Consider the following 16520-nt stretch of genomic DNA (forward strand, 5'->3'; position numbering starts at 1 on the left):
ACACTTCTTCCTCTGAATGGATCCATTTTCTGAAAGTGTTTCCAGCTGGCCATGTTAGAGGAAAAGAAGACATCAGTTGGACTAGAAGAACACATAATTTCCTCAGTACATGTTCTTGCATTGCAAGTCAGGTCACAGTGAGGGTCATGTTAGGTACTAAAGATATTCCTCCTCTAGAGAATAAATAAATGGAAAGCTACAAATGCCTCTAGGGCAAAGTGATTAGAAACTGATGGACATTGTATTTAAAGAAGCATACATCCAGGAACGGAGAAAAATCAAAAAGCAGTCAACCCAGATGTGTAGTCAAAGTTTTATGACAGAATACATTCTATTATGTTTCCTTTAGTCAGTCTGACTGGTTGCCTCTGCTATGGTTTGGATCCCGTACTCATTATAATGCTTGTTCAGCAACCAGAAAAATACAAAGACGACTCTTTGAAGAGTCAGAGGAGTCTGAGAAACCTGTTCACTGCTGTTGAATGTTATTTATTCCATTGGTTTTATAGCTGGCCTCTGCCCTTTTTACATTTTCTGGTTCATATTTTAAGAAGTAATGAATTAACTGTTCCATGAAAGCTCTGAAAACTTAATAATTTAATTATTTTATCCGTTGTCTGTCTGTATAGCAGTAATACTTTAAGGGCCAGTCCCAGACCCCTGAGAGAGTTAATTTTTATGCACTAAACAGGGACAGCATTCTAACAGCAACCTTACAGCAATATAACCAGTGTAAAATTATTACATTCAGCCCTAGCACTTTATGTAGCTGAATTTCAAATTACTCGGGGAAAGAATTCATGTGCATCCCATTGCAATTCACGAGCAGATTTTGTGACTTCACATGACACTCTTGTTGAGGACCAGTGTAATTATGCACTCAAGTCTGTGCAGTCAAAAGGAAAGTAACCAGAAATAGATGACTGTAGTATCAGGTTTTTCTTTCTGAAACCACATTCTGCCATTTTGAGTTCAGCCTCAGTTTTCCTCCCAAACAGGTATTTGCAACTGACCTTGACAGTGGGCTGAATGGAGAAACTGAATACTCAATTTTATCTGGTAATGAAAATGCAACATTTCTAATTGATCCAGTACGGGGGATTTTAGCAACTAATACAGTCCTAGATCATGAAAGCACTTCATCTTACAGGTTTGTGTGCAAGGTTCTTATAAAAAAGTTTTGTTCACTTTAACTTGAGATTGTTCGTGTTATGTATTTTATAGTTTTCTGTTGATATCCATTATCATTTGGATATGGATATCATGATACCCATTATCATTTGGATATGGATATCATGATCCCCATTATCCATCCACAGAGCCTGGGTGCAAGCCAGACAGCATTGAGAACAGCACTAAAGCTGCCCATTTTGTACCATGGATCCTTGCATACTTCTCAAATTTAGGGGAAGAAAAGTAGTCCTGTTTAATCAATGGCAACAGTTACTGATATAAGCGAGTGTGACAATTCACTATAGGAATGATGACAATTCCTGGATTTTAGTTTATTAAGAACAGCCATTCCCTCTCTGGTACCATTTTTTATAAATACGTAAAGACACAGAGAAAGCACTCAAACCAAACCCAAGAAATAGGGATATGTTCTGTTCTTTAATTAGAATATAGTTCAAATTTTTTTCTCCATAATCTGATAAAGATGCTTCTGTAAGCTGTTTCCATCTATAAGATGACTTGCACTAAGTATTAGTTTTTTTCTGTTTTCTAAGAACCCACAGGTGAATATGATCAAGCGGACAGGATGTTTTTTCTTTATAGGTCATGCCATAATTGGAATTAGAGTGCAAATAAATCATGCTTTGAAGAGAAAATAAGAGCATGCAGATTCATTAATACACCTCTTTTATGAAATGCAATCTCTACAAAAAGTAGATTTCTGTGTATGTGTGTGTAGAAATTACCTTTTTTTTTTCCCCCATATGGTTGTGGCATTGGTTAAATTATTTGCAAGCTTTCCTATCCTCTGGCACCTCAAAGTTTTAAACATCCAATCAGAATTCTTACGATCCAGAATAACTTCTAGAAAACCACTTCAAAAAGATCAACAGAATATGAATATTTTTTTAAATATCAGTGTAATTTGATAATAGTGTCCTAAAGGAAATACTTTGTTTTAAATTAATATACAGAACACTTCATTTGGAGTTTGTTTTTCACTGAATCAAAAACATCAGTTCTGATTTTTAGTCATTTTAATAGCATAATACATTTTATTTGTAACTAGTACTTTAAGACAATGCCTGGAATAAATCCTTCAAAGGAAGGATGTTTACTGTTGATGAAGCATTGAACATGTAAACATAATTCTCTTTAACTGGGAGCCTGATTTATTTCAGTATTTATGTTGGAATTTAGCATTTTAAATCAGCAGTTTGTTCGAGGAATCTGAAGCTTTGTATTCCTTCTCTTTATTAATATGTTATTAACTGTACATTATTAGGTGAAAAGTGAGTAGCAAAAGAAGCTTTCAAAACTGTTTTCCTGTTTAATTTCAAAATTTTACCATTGGTTCTTTTAAATTTGCAAGGAGTTGTTTATTTTATCTAACGTGAACGTTTTTGTCCCTAGAAGTTCTGAGTCCCTTATGATACGAGTTATAATGAAAGTGTTGACAGAACCTTATATTAATGCCTTGGCTGAGATGTTTTTATGAGAGTTTTTTCCTGAAACTTTAGAAAGTGATTATTTTTAGTAAAATATTTCCATATGTATACCTTACCAATATTAATTCTAAAAAAAAAATACACTTTCTATATGGAATTATGCATGGTCACCAATTGAATACTAGTCTGCAATTCAAGTTATGTGTTCTGTCGGCATCAGAAACCACAAGGACACCCAGACCAGAGTTGGTGTGGTTCAGGAATGGAAGTGCTGCAATCCATGGCTTGAGTTACAGCCTTGGTATTCCATATTGTCATGTGAACATTTAGGAAGTAATATCTATTTGACACTTTACACAGAAACTGTGAGTTAGAAGAAAGAAGCATTCAGAAGATCTGCAGGGAGACCCAGAAAATATGATGTGAGATGCAAACAGTTGTTAGTACACAAAACATTTAACTGAGATGCCAGGCTCTGACTTGTTTATCCTTTTGCATAGTCTGATGTTTTCCTTTTTTTTTTTTTTTTTTAGTTTTTTCCTTTTTGGAGAGTACCTGTTGCTTTCTATTTAATTTTGAATTCCCTTCTGGATAATTTTTAATACTGAGGAAGGGTGAAGTCTTCCAAATAACCCTTGCTTACACTAAACATTTGCTCTTTATTGCTCAGAAGCTAGTTCCCACAGAGAGTAAACATCCTTTTATCTGTGTTTATCAGGCCATTGCTTACTGTTTTCTTTGCTACAGTGTTTGTGGAAGTCAAAAGGTTGTTAACAGAATCTACTACCCATCCTTTTGCGGGTGTAAAATGGAAGCGCACAGGCAAACTCTTTTTTTAATCTGACAGTGAGACTCTCGTCCCACTAAAATCAGTGGGAGTTTTGCAACTGCCAAATGGTGCAGGTCTTCAGGTTTTTCACTTTATCGCTTACATTTATAATAGGGGGCCTATTCTATATCTCTGCAGACGGTTTGGCTGAATATTACTTTGGATGCTTTTATATTACCCAGTTTTCACATTCCTGTTGTCCCTTTATAAACAATGAGGAGAGTCAGGTTTCTCCAAAGGACAATTTAGTACTTAAGTTTTAATTGTTGCTCTGAATTACCAACTGGAGAAATGTGCCTTATTTCAAAGAGTCTTTCTGGCTTGTTTAACCACCTATGGTATGAAATCACCTGGTATGAAATTGGGTGAAATGAATACAGATTAATACTTCCTTTTCTTTGTATGATTTTGTTATGTTTTTGCCACCTAGAATCTCCTGGACATATTTCCTGCAAGACACAAAAAGTAAAGCTCCAGACAATCAACCTTACAGAAAGAAAAATGGAATTTAAGAGTTGCAATGAGGAACAGAAAGGGCTAATCTTTTCACTTGCAATTTTTCCTGTATTTATAACATCGGTGGATATTTTTGTGATTTCTGACAAATAGTGACAATTACTGCTTCCTTTAATTGTAGGTTGGTTGTACAAGCTGCTGATAAAGGAAACCCCAGACTTTCTGCTACAAGTATTGTGAGGATACAAGTGTTAGATGTTAATGACAACGCTCCAGTTGTCCAACCACTAGGTGAAGTGGAGGTCCCAGAAAGTAAGTGTGATTGTACAGCTAAGTCTTATTAAGACTGGGATTTGTCAGGTGACAATAGTGCTTTTGGTGATTTGTGTAACCAAGTGACTCTAGTAAAACAGATAGTGGATTGTATTAATACTGAAATGTCAGAGTAAACTGTGATCTGCTTTTGTTCTCAGAGGCATTATTCTTAATCTTTAGACACGTGTTTAAGAACAGTTTAGAGCAAAACCATAGGCAATTCGAAAGAGGAAAACAAATTCTACAGAAATACATCTGTAATCTGTTCATTTTGGACTGCAGTGTTATATTCTTCAGATGTCTTCAATTTCTGCTTTTCTCCAGTAAAAATACTTGGTGTTAAAACCAGCATTGCTAGAAATGAGACATTTTAATTTCATTGTGATGAAAGAAATAATTTCTTTAAAGTTGAATGAAGCTTTAAAATGCTCTACAGCCTGATCCAGTTGATGGTTGTGAAGAAGAGGACCCAGAACCTCCTGATTCCTGTATATTATGTGACATAAGTTCAACATTTGCAGACCTTGAGTCTTAAGCCCAGCATTTTAAAATACAGACATCACGTATGTGATGCATTAAGATATACAGCTGAACACTTACAAAGATTTCGGTGCTGAAATGTCAGTACTCCTGTTAAGATATCAAGCCTGTTTTTCTGGTGGTATTTCTTTAGTCTTTTTTTAAATTTAGCTCCCACTGGTAATGACAAGTACGGGAGTCATGGATGCACAGCAGCTGTAAACTACTGGCTATTTATTTAGGTTTTTGCATTCTGTTTAAGAATATTTGCTTTAGGACACCACACCACGTGTTTGAGACTTAATGCCCCAGGTATGCAAATTGTGAATCGTTTAGTTTTTGTTAGCTCCAGGCTTTTTTAGATGATCACTGAAAGGTTCAGTTTGCAATCTGTGGTACTGTCAGCTTGGCACATGGCAAAAGCTGTCTGTATCCCATTCCTCAATCTTATAGGGATACACCTTGAGCTCTTAAGAATTTTGTGCCATGCAGGTCTGGCTGGATGTCTCGTGTCTCTCTAGTGGCCTTCTCCTCTGGAAAAGCTTCAGAACTGCAGTTGCTGGCTCTACAAAGACCAGGGGACTCTGATGCCTCAGTTAAATATTCTTGTGGAAATTTGATACTGTTCAATAAATTCATGTCACCTAAATGCATGTGGAAAACCATGGAAGTTCCTATTGCTGGTGAAGAAACAGTTATGGCTACAGTGAATCTGGGAAAATCTAAAGAAAACCCAAATTAAAATTTGGATAAAGCAGATGCTTTTGAAGAAATCTGCTACTGTTTCCATAGCAATTCTGGATATTGCTCTTATGCTAAAACACAGAGTCAAAATACACCAAAAGCTAATACGGAAAGATTATATATACCTAAGATTCAATTTTACAAAATTGGAAAAATCTTCAGAAGTTGTGACATCATCTTTTAGCTATGACTTACTCTGAAAATTATTGTTTCAGATGCCCTGCCTGGTTTTATAGTGACTCAGGTGTCAGCAAGTGATGCAGACTCCAAGCCAGCACTTCAGTTTGCTTTTATTTATGATAATAGTTCTGGAATGAAATTTGCCATCGATCAACACACTGGTGTAGTCACAGTGGTGGAACCATTAGATTTTGAAGAAACTGCTGTGTATAAGCTGAGAATCATAGTTTCAGATTCTGTACATCAAACAGAAGCAGAACTCGCCATCCTTGTTTTGGACATCAATGATAACCCACCAGTGTTTACTCAGGATTCGTATCAGGTGAGAATGTGGCAAATGGACAAAAGCATGTGATGTCTTTCCATATATATTATATTTGTCATAAAAATGCGTTTGAGCACTGAAAAGGAAGGTCTCTGCAAACTATTACTGAGCAGAAACAGAGCAGAGCTCTTCTAGGAAACCCCAGCTCCTTCCTAGGAATTCTGCTAAAAGGACTGAGGGAATTGTTCAGTTTTCATGTTCATGGTTTCTGACTTCAGAAGGCAAGTGGTGTGAATGCTAGCTGTACTCCACACACCATGCTTTCATCACTAGGAGTTACTGGATATAATCCAAACCAGTTTGGGGAGCAGGGTACAGTGTTCAGAACTTACTTCTGAGAGAATGGTAAACAAGTTGGTACATTGATTCTGGGCCTGTTACTATGGCATGAATGTCTTCAGTTACACAGCTCCACAGAGGAGTAGCAAAGGCACTTTTGTGGTAGGTTATGCACATACAGTTTGTAATGTGTAACCCTGCCTTATAGCAATGGCACTCATCTGGGGAGCGAGGGATATGAGTTTTGACCTCCCCAACATCCCCTGCTAGACTGAGGAGGGTACAAAGCTCAGCTTTTGGACCTCTGGACAAGCATTTGAACTGCTAGACTTTTCTAGAAGTCAAGTTGTCCAACAGTGTTTTGAAAGAAAGCTGTTTTAGCAACTATGGACAACTATGGGCCACTAAGATGATTAAAGGAATTTGAGCGCGTATCATACAAGGCTGTCAAGGGTAGGCTGCTAAAAGGGTTTTGCCCTGACTTCATAAGCTTTGGGGCTGTGGGGCTTGGGCTAAGGCTCAGCATCTGTAATGGCTTGGAGTTAGGGGTAGGAGAAGGACAAAGCCTGGAGCTCCAGGTGAAGTTAGGCTGCAATAAGGCTGCTACAGGAAAGGTGAGACTGCCCAAGGAGTGGTTTACTTAGGACTTGTTTGTGTGGGGCTAGGCTGTGGGGCTTGGGCTGAGGCCTAAGAGAGGCTAGAGAATGGAGCGTTCAGCCTGGAGAAGAGAAGGTCAGGGAGGATCTTGCCAATGTGTGTAAATACTGGTAAGGGGAGTAAAGAAGACAGAGCCAGATTCTCCTCTGTGGTGTCCAGTGACAGGGCAACAGGCAGTGGGCATAAATGGAAATACAGGAAATTCTGTTTAAACATCAGGAAAATCTTTTTTTTTAGACTCTTAACAGTGACTGAGTACTGGCAGAAGTTGTGGAGTCTCCATCCCTGGAGATACTCAAAACTCAACTATACACTGCCCTGGTCACCCTGCTCTATGTGAACCCCCTCTGAGTAAGGGTTGGACAAGATGACCTCTGGAGGTGCCTGCCAGCCTCAGCCATTCTGCGATCCTGTGAACCAAGCTGCTTGCTTGACTTGGTGCTTTTTGTGTGCGGTGGATGTGCTTAGAGCCAAAAATATGAGGCATCACAGAAGACTTATATTTAATGTTTCATTTATAAGTCTCAGACAGATTTGGTCAAGAAATAAGTCTAAACATTTGGTTTAGTAAAAAAATTTCAACCTCTGAGCATGTGCAGGCACAACGGTTTAGTCACTTAGATAACTGTAGGCACCTGTGAAACTTGCAGGTGCCTGAGTTGCCAGGATCTGCGTAAATTGCCCACCTATAAGTTTAAAGAAAAAAAGAAAAAAAAAAAAAGTGCTATTAATGCTCAAGTGATTTTTAGACCTTGCCTTAAGTTTTCCTCAACCCTCATATTTGTCTGACTATGCAGAATAGTCTAGGCAAGTACTTGCTTCTGCAAGTGCTAGGAATTTTTTTGTAGATTGGAGCAGACATTACAGGCAGGGTTATTAGCTGATGCAAAACAGCGTAGCTCTATTGACTATGCTAATGTAAACAGCTGAGCTTCTCTCTCCACAATCCTGATGTTTTCATATTTTGCTTGGACAGTAAGATACACTGCTTCTTTTTGGTCAATGATATGTATAATTCCACATTCATCATCTTGTAATTTTTACCCTTTTATTGTCCTTTCAAGTGTTCTCGTATTTATACTTTTCTATATATAGTTTCATATATATGGCTACTATATACATATAATCCCTCTGTTAAAATGTTTTCAAGTAATATTTGAAGTTATGACAAAGTTAGCTGCTGTATCATACTGTTCATTTAGAATTGGATTTATAAGGTGGAATGAAATGTTAGTCACAAAAATATCTGGACTTCAAGTAATGGAATATCTTAAGAAGGTAAACGACTTTCTTGGTTTCTTAGATTATACAAAGAAAAAAGGGAGTATTTTGCAAAACTAAATTCAAGGAACAATCCAGTGATAATTAAGTGCTGTGGTGCTGGAATTTTCAGGTTGTACGTGTTGGGTTTTTTTAATGGTCAATCATATACTCCAGATAGGGACTGCAGACTGTATTCCATGTACAAAAATCAAGGTGTTTCTGAAAGCACAGAGAAAAGCCAATTTTAGTTGCAGTCCACTGTAGTTATTCCTTCTGTTAGCGTACGACTGAAAAAAGAGATTCAGTGATTCACTGAACTCGTTGTCGTAATGAACTAGATGGATTTTCTACTGTTAAAAGTTTATGATAAATTTTGGCTATATTGTATGCATCATTTTCAAGGTCTCAAGTCTTTATAGTTTTGTCTCAGAAGAAAATGGGTAAGTGAAACTTTTTTCAAAGCTAGGAACTGTGTTTGCTTTTTTCTAATAAGATCAAATGAAGGAAAATGTATTTTTAATGTGCAAAATCTTTTATTAAGCACTATTAAAACTGGATTTTTTTTTTATATGTCAGGTGAGCTTGCCAGAGCTCATTTCTATGGATTCCACTGTTCTGACAGTTTCTGCTGTGGATAGGGATTCGGAGCATAATGGAATGATTTCCTACAAAATCCTCTCCTCCTCTGAGGGTTTTGCCATTGATCGTAAGAATGGTGAGTCTGTAAGCATGGTTTATTATTTCAGCTTTCTCAGTGTAAATTTAAGAGTCATATTGCACTTCCTCACCTGTTGCCAGTGATCACTTGAGTTCTGGAAATCTTTGACTGAAGTCCACCGTATGTTTTGGCTAAATCTGCCGTTATTGCTGAAGAACTGATAGCATCAAAGACTGGAGTTCTCAGTTTGTCCCTGAACCAAGCATGAGGCAGCTAGTCACAACATCCTATAGATGCTATTCATCTGACATGATTTAATAGAAAAGATGCTGTACTTTTTGCATTGTTTCATAACATTTCAGCTCATGTATTAAATTTCATTCAATTTAACTTCATACTTTCTATTTTTCAGTATAAGCTGAACCTATCATAATGGAGTGTCTCTATGGCTCAGGCAGTATGTTTTTAAAACTGCTTCTTTAGCGAACTTATGTTAGCCTATAATCCCCAATGGAATTTAAAAGTTTTCTAAATTGAAAGTGTTCTCTCCACAGCACATAATTTTCTTCAGTAGTTGAGATGTACCATTTTAAATTTTCTGACCTAATGTTGTCACATTCCGGGAGGCAGAAAACTCTGTGTGTGTGTGTGTGTGTCTGTATGCATATGTACATATGATTTTTGGTAATATCAGCTTCAGGGATTACTACATACTGCAAAAACGATATGCAATTATTGTTCAGTGAGCAAGGTCTTATCACTTATTTGCTGTTCCCAGGCGTTTCGATGAGGTGAATTTTTGAATGCAGTGTTTGGGTGATGGTAACTACAAACATTGAAAATATTAATGTCTCAGCCAATTAAAGCTGGTTTTTGTTTTAGCCATTTGTTACTGTATTCACCAACCTGTCTTTTTCTTTGCGTAATGGTTGTTTTTAACTGTGGTCAGCAAATTGTCACACAGCATTCTCTCTGTGCTTAGCTACACACCATGAAGAGTCAAGTAAAAGTAGGTGGCTTGTGAATGTAGTCAGAATGGCTTGGGTTGGAAGGGGCCTTTAAAGATCATCTTGTCCAACCCCTATGTTTAGATAAGCAACTTGAATGAAACACGTTTGTATAACTTACTGGCAAACCTGTCTGAATAGCAAACACACCTGTAATGCTGTTACTGATTGCAAGCAAAACAAAACTAACAGCCTTCAGTGATGAACTTGCACAGCATAGCCACCTCTAATAAGGAGCCTGTATTTCCTTAGCATTATTTTGCCTTTTATTTTCTGCAGTTGGCATGTTCAGCCTGTTACGAGGAAGCAAAATTTTTGCTAGTCTAAATGCAGGATGTGTATTTGATACTGCATGATTGTGGGTAGGCTTTGCAGCATTAGCTCTGAGTTACTTTAGGGTATGCATCTGTTACATTTGAATCGTTTTCAAATATGACTGCTTAGATTCAGCTTTTGGAATCATGTTTGCTTGCCTTAATGAGTGTGGCTTTTTATTAATTCTGTTTTATTTTCAGGTTCAGTGTTTGTTACAGGACCAGTGACACAGCTGGAAAAGATTCCCATTATCCAGCTCCTGATAGAAGCCAGGGATGGTGGCAGTCCCCCTCTGAGTGCAGTTACCTCCATAGAGGTGCACGTAGAAGATGTAAATAACTACGCCCCTCAGTTCACAAGGGTGCTGTACAATCTCAGCGTGAGTGAGGATGCCTCTGTTGGAGTAAGTGTCCTCACGTTTTCAGCCATCGACTATGACTGGACACATGAAAACACATATGTTGAATACTCTATTATTGATGGGAATTCTGACAATTTATTCTCTGTGGAAACAAGTGTCGTGGAGTCAGAAACATCCTACAAGCTTGTTGGCAACCTCATTTTGAGCAATACTCTCGACAGGGAAATGGCTTCTTCTCACTGTTTGGTCCTCCTTGCCTCCGATCGTGGAACGCCCTCCTTGAATTCAACTGCTACTGTGCTAATAACTGTACTGGATGTTAATGATAATCCTCCAGTATTTAGCAGCCCGGAGTACCATATTCATGTCAAAGAAAGCATCCCTGTAGGTAGCCACATCACTGAAGTTTCAGCAAATGACTGCGATGCAGGCACTAACGCAGAGATCACTTATGCTATGATCTCTGGAAATGACGGGGGACATTTTCGCTTGGATGGGAAAACAGGATCAGTGGATTTGATGAAAATGCTGGATTATGAGGATACCATGAAATTCACTTTGATCATCCAAGCCACAGATGGAGGAGCTGATGCAAAAAATGTGGCTTTTTCTGTTGTTCTTGTTAGCGTCCTAGATGACAACGATTATGCCCCACTCTTTTTGTTTCCTAGCCTGAGCTGTGTTGTCAGTGAAAATCTGCCTACCTTTTCTTTTGTGTGTGCCATTAATGCACTGGATTTTGATAAAGGCTCCTATGGCCACCTTACCTACTCCATCCAGTCTTCATGTTTGGCTCATCGGGAAGCTCCTAGAGACCATGACATGTTTTTCATTGATCCTTTGACAGGAGATATTCATACAAAGCAAATGTTTGACTATGAAAGTCAGAATAGGTACTGCTTTATAATTCAAGCAAAAGACAAAGGTGACTCACTGGCCACTGTTACAGTTCAGGTAGATATTGAGGGGAGAGATGAATTCGACCCAGTGTTTACACAAGATCAGTATTTCTTTAATCTTCCTGAGAAGAACGAAGCAGGCCAGTTGCTTGGCAGGGTGACAGCATCAGACAGCGATGGTGGCCTGGATGGAGTTGTCCATTACTCCCTGATAAAAACTTCTCCCTTCTTTTCTGTGAATCAAACCAGTGGTAGTATTTATTTGACTCAGACTGTTCACAGAAAGAAAAATGGCAGCAAAAGGAATGATGACACCCTGGAATTGTTGGTAAGAGCTCATAGCCCCAAAACTGAGTCAAAGTTCACAGTATGCACCGTTTTGGTAAATGTTTCCAATTCTCCTGAGAGTTATCCCATAGTGTCAGCATACAGCCTGACCATTAGCTTTTCAGTCTCCTTGACAGTGTTCCTACTGCTTGTGGTCAGTGTTATTGTGCTCATTCTGAGACATAAGCGGAAAGATCTGATGGACTTGTGTGTGAAAAAAGAAGCAGTATCCTCAGCTACTGATGTGAATTCAGCCAGCAAAGATAAGGACTGCCAGAAAATCCAAAGTACTGAGAGCAGTATGCTTCCCATGGGTGCCATAGCAGAATGGCTCAGCTTAGCAGGAATTGGAGAGGGGAAGGATGATGGTGTCCCCTGCAGGCATTCAGACTCCAGTGGCCACAGTTCTGCCGAAGGAGAAACTGCAGAGGATGAGGAAATCAAACGGATCAATGAGCATCCTTGCAGAAAGAGCACCGGCTCAGCAGTGAGCGAACACGGCTCGCGGGTGCCAGATTCAGGGATCCCAAGAGAGTCTGATCAGCTCTCCTGTCAGTCTGGAGAAATGGATGTCGTGGCTACCATTCAAAGCATGGAGAGGGGGCAGGCCATCTCAAACACTTAAGATAATTGGAATAAAAGAGAAAGACATAATGACAGACCTCACAGGAGAATATGTCTTGATGTCAGACAGGCAGGACTCTGGGTATGATTCGCTTGCAACTCTTGGCACCTCTGATGAGGATCTCAGAGGTGGTTATAACTGGGATTATGTGCTCAGCTGGGAGCCCAGATTTCAACCTCTTGCCTCAGTGTTTAATGATATTGCAAAACTGAAAGATGAAAGCGTACACATTCATAGCTTCCCTAAGGAGAAGAAATCTCTTGTTTTCCCTCCTCCCTTGATAACATCAGTAGCTCAGCCTGGCATAAGGACAGTGCCACCACGAATGCCAAATATAATATCAGGGCAAGCATTTAAAAACCACCCTCGTTCTCCCCTTATCCATAATCTTGGATACCCTCCACCAACCATGACCCCAAATTTTTCTCCTTCTCTCTCTTTACTTACCATGCAGACACCTACTGCTTCTCCAGTAATATCTGATGGGAGAAGGATAGGAACTTGTCTTATTGATCCATGCCATGAACTTGCAACAGAGGAGGAAATTCAGGTCTAGGTTATTAACCGACAGTAGTTTATGATAAAAAAATGTCTTAAAATGCATTTTGTTACTGTTTAACAAGCAAAATAAGCCTGTCAGAGCTATATCACCAGTATTTGTTCTGTTTTCATGAGCTGAAAAAGTTAAAGTATAAAATATCCACGTACTTGGTAACTATCCATTTTCTTCTTCCCAGAAATACACTGTGAGGCCATGAGATTTCTCTTCTTTCAGCTCCCAACAACTGTGGTTTCCTACGAAATCACTCAGCCAGGTGCCTGATGATAACCAACTTGACCGATTTTACTGTTTTTCTCATAAAATATGTCAATAACAAAAAAATGGTAGTAATTCCTTACCGGGGAAAAAAACCTTATTAGCATGCTGGTGGATTCTGACCACTTCTGCGGTGGTGTTAGAAGGGAGTACTAGAGGGATGTGTATGTATGACAGGTTTGGGGTAGGCAAAGAATAAAGCAAGGATTCCTGTTGAGCTCTTTCTTGAGTGTTTGTCTACACTTCCCACATCTCAGCCCCTGGGTCCCAACAACCTGTTGGGCCTCGTACAGTTTTGTCATATGCCATGGCTCCCTGGCGGGCTTTATTTAGCTGTCTTTGGGCTGTGGAATTCCACTCAGCAGTTTCTGTGCACCTTTTGTTTATCTCCTGGTGTAAAGCCAGCGAGTCATGATTATCTGAATAATAATGGATCACCCTTGGAAAACAATAACCAGATAAGATAAAAGCAACCACCTTCTCTATTACTAGATCTAAAATAGATCCTTAGTGTCTTTCTGTCCTATTACAGAAGCTGTCCTGGTCCCCAGGCAGCTGTAGGGATAGACAGTGTTACAGTTCTGAAGGGCTTGTATGCCTCCACCCTGGTCTTTTGTCCTGTGCCGGGCGTATCTCTGCAAGACCAGATAATCTGGCCTTGGTTGTTGTATGTATCATACCTATGGCATTTTGTGTATGTATGTATATCCAGAGACATACACATGCCTATACTGCTGTGTATGCTTGTATATTGTATCAGATCAATAAAATACACAGAAAATACATATAGAGTAACTCTGGTTTCTCTTCAGTGTATATTTAAGAGTCTTTTGCATCATGTGTATTAAAACTGGGCTATAGGGAATGGTCTAATTGGTGCTTGGGAATCTGCTGCAAGTTGGATGTGTACGGCAGTATATATTGTACAGGTGCTAACAGATGGAGGAAAAGCGTACAGTGATCTTGTGGGATCAGCATTATGTGTGCAGTGGCTTTTGTTGTTTTCTCAGTCATGCATGTCAAGATTTCCAACCTGTGGGCTTATAACTTGTCTTTGAGTAAGATCCTGTTTCTAAGACTACACCTGCATTGTACTATGGTGCAAGAGGGTCCATGCTGCTATGCACGAGCATTTCTTTTAAAGCTGGCATTTGTTCTTTGTACTGCCATGGAGTATGAAATGAGATGTGGCTTAGGAATTCATCAAGATAGACAAATGTTACTAAGAAAGGAGACACAATGATAAGTTTTACAGTCAGACAAAAGCCCATGCCAGGAAGAGGAAAGCAAAGAGGAGGAGTTATTCCCAGTTCATACCTGGAGTATCAGTTTAAGGCCATTATTTCAAAATGAATATTATTCTCCACCTGTTAACATTATGCTATCTATAGCCTGTTCGGTTTTGACTTACATGTCTTAACTTCTAAAGTAATGTCTAATAGGATGAGAGGTGTTCTTTGAGGTGTTCAGTTCTGAGCAAGTTATAGTTTCAGAAGGCACACATGGCACACAGAACTACCTTTTCTATATAGTCAACAACTTAGCTAATCCAATTTCAGTTTCAGGTGGTCATGGTCAAGTGGCAGCTATTGCTCTGAGGAGCAATGAGCACATGCTGCCCTGATAGGGTTCATCTTTCCAATAGGTGATCAGTGGAAGAACAAATGCTTTATGCAGCAAAACTGTGATTATCTTTCACAGTGGTGAATATGAAGTGGTAGCTAGGGCCTCATTTCATGCATAGAGTCTAGGGTAATGGATGAGTAGCTTTTTCTTCACTAATACTGCTCTTGCGGATGGAATACTATTAGCACTAGAAAGCATTAGAAAACATTCAGTCATATTTAGCACAGGATTTGGACCTCACCATGCTAATGTGTGTTCGCTTCCTCTAGTTCTGCTTGAAAAGTGAGACAACGCTGTTTCTGTTTGTGTCCTTGTTGCTCTTTCAAATGCAGCTTTTCGATGCCTTTCTGAACAGATTAGATATGACTTGCATCCTATTTATCAAGTGCGTGAGATAACCAACGCATGCTTTGTGCTCCTCTTGAGTGCTACAGCAATATTTTCCTTGTCCCTTGCATATTTGCTCATTCTTTATCAAATGGGAAACAATACTTAGCTGATACATTGTTGTTTCATATATAGTCAAGCTTAAAAATGTGGCCATTGAAACAGGTGTCTGCAATAAATCACATGTAGTTCTTTTAATCTTACTGTTTTTTTTCCCTAAGTAAACAGCATAAATTCTATCATTTACCATGAGTTTAATATTAGCTTGCCTCGAAGAGGCTGTGTTACTTTGCAATTCTGCACACCAGTTTTAGCACTTTGGAGAAGGTACAGAACTTGTTAGTGGAAAATCATATTAAGCTCAAAATGCATAAGCTATAAAATAAAAGACAGTTGTCTCTTCTGGAATTTTGGCTTCCTGCCTTCTGGATTTGCTTGTTGGCAGCCTTGAAAACACTGGTGTAAATCACTACCAAATGGATATCAAAATTCCATCTACCAGTAGTAATCATTAAATTGACGTTCAAGCAGATTCCTGTGAAAAGAGGAAAAACCTTCATATTTTTACAGAATCCATCTTTTACAGTTTATAAAAATATATATACCTATTTTTTTAAAATTACACTAAAACCACTAGTTACCTACACAAGTCCATTTTTGTTTTGTATTTTATCTTCAGCTGAAGACAGGAATTGTTCCTAAAGCAGTTTTAGTTAAAAATAGTTCCGATAAAAATGAATCCTTGTTGCTAGGTCTATTGCACTGCTGATGCCTGCTATCATTTATATTTGGTTGCCATCAATTCTCTGTGCTGTATGTCACTTGTTTTCTTTAGCCTGACATGTAGTTTCCTGAAGAACTATGTCAACTCTTCTCTTTGAGAGACCCATAAGCCAAAAATGTTACTAGAACATCAGCTAGCACCAGACTGACAATTGTGCCCGTATGGCTTTATACTTCTGCATCTCATGGAGTTGAAGGCCAATTGGCAAATCCAGTTGACCATCGTAGGCGTGCAGGGCCATTGGGATTAGACAACCTCCCAATGTGTGCTGACTACATCGCTCCTTGAAAACCAGCCCCTGGGAGTGAAGGGCACAAGGGAATCCTTGCAGGGAGGAAACTGGCACCAGTTTGCTGAGCATGGAGGGTGGTGTTCCCTAAAATCCTGTAAAAACACTAATTGGAATAGGAGGCAGTTGCAACTTTGTAATTGAATATACTGTGGTGGAGGTTTATATTTAGACTTTGGCTTCCTTCGCAAGAGAAATGGATTTGCAGCTTCTTGCTTTTAGTTATCTGGCACAACA

General features: G+C 38.9%; 1 protein-coding gene across 1 annotated transcript in view; it reads left to right on the forward strand.

Moving 5' to 3' along the window:
• DCHS2 (dachsous cadherin-related 2) overlaps positions 1-12936 on the forward strand; it is a gene marked incomplete at its 5' end in the record, with an annotated part of 75556 nt that extends 62620 nt beyond the window's left edge. Inside the window, 6 exon segments of the mRNA XM_035894856.1 lie at positions 999-1150; positions 4088-4218; positions 5700-5986; positions 8765-8903; positions 10369-12400; positions 12402-12936. Coding sequence (XP_035750749.1) covers positions 999-1150; positions 4088-4218; positions 5700-5986; positions 8765-8903; positions 10369-12400; positions 12402-12936 — 3276 coding nt within the window.
• Between the last annotated feature and the right edge of the window lie 3584 nt (positions 12937-16520).

The sequence above is a fragment of the Egretta garzetta genome, unplaced genomic scaffold, assembly GCF_000687185.1.
Source record: "Egretta garzetta isolate BGI_Z169 unplaced genomic scaffold, ASM68718v1 scaffold810, whole genome shotgun sequence".
Lineage (NCBI taxonomy): Eukaryota > Metazoa > Chordata > Aves > Pelecaniformes > Ardeidae > Egretta > Egretta garzetta.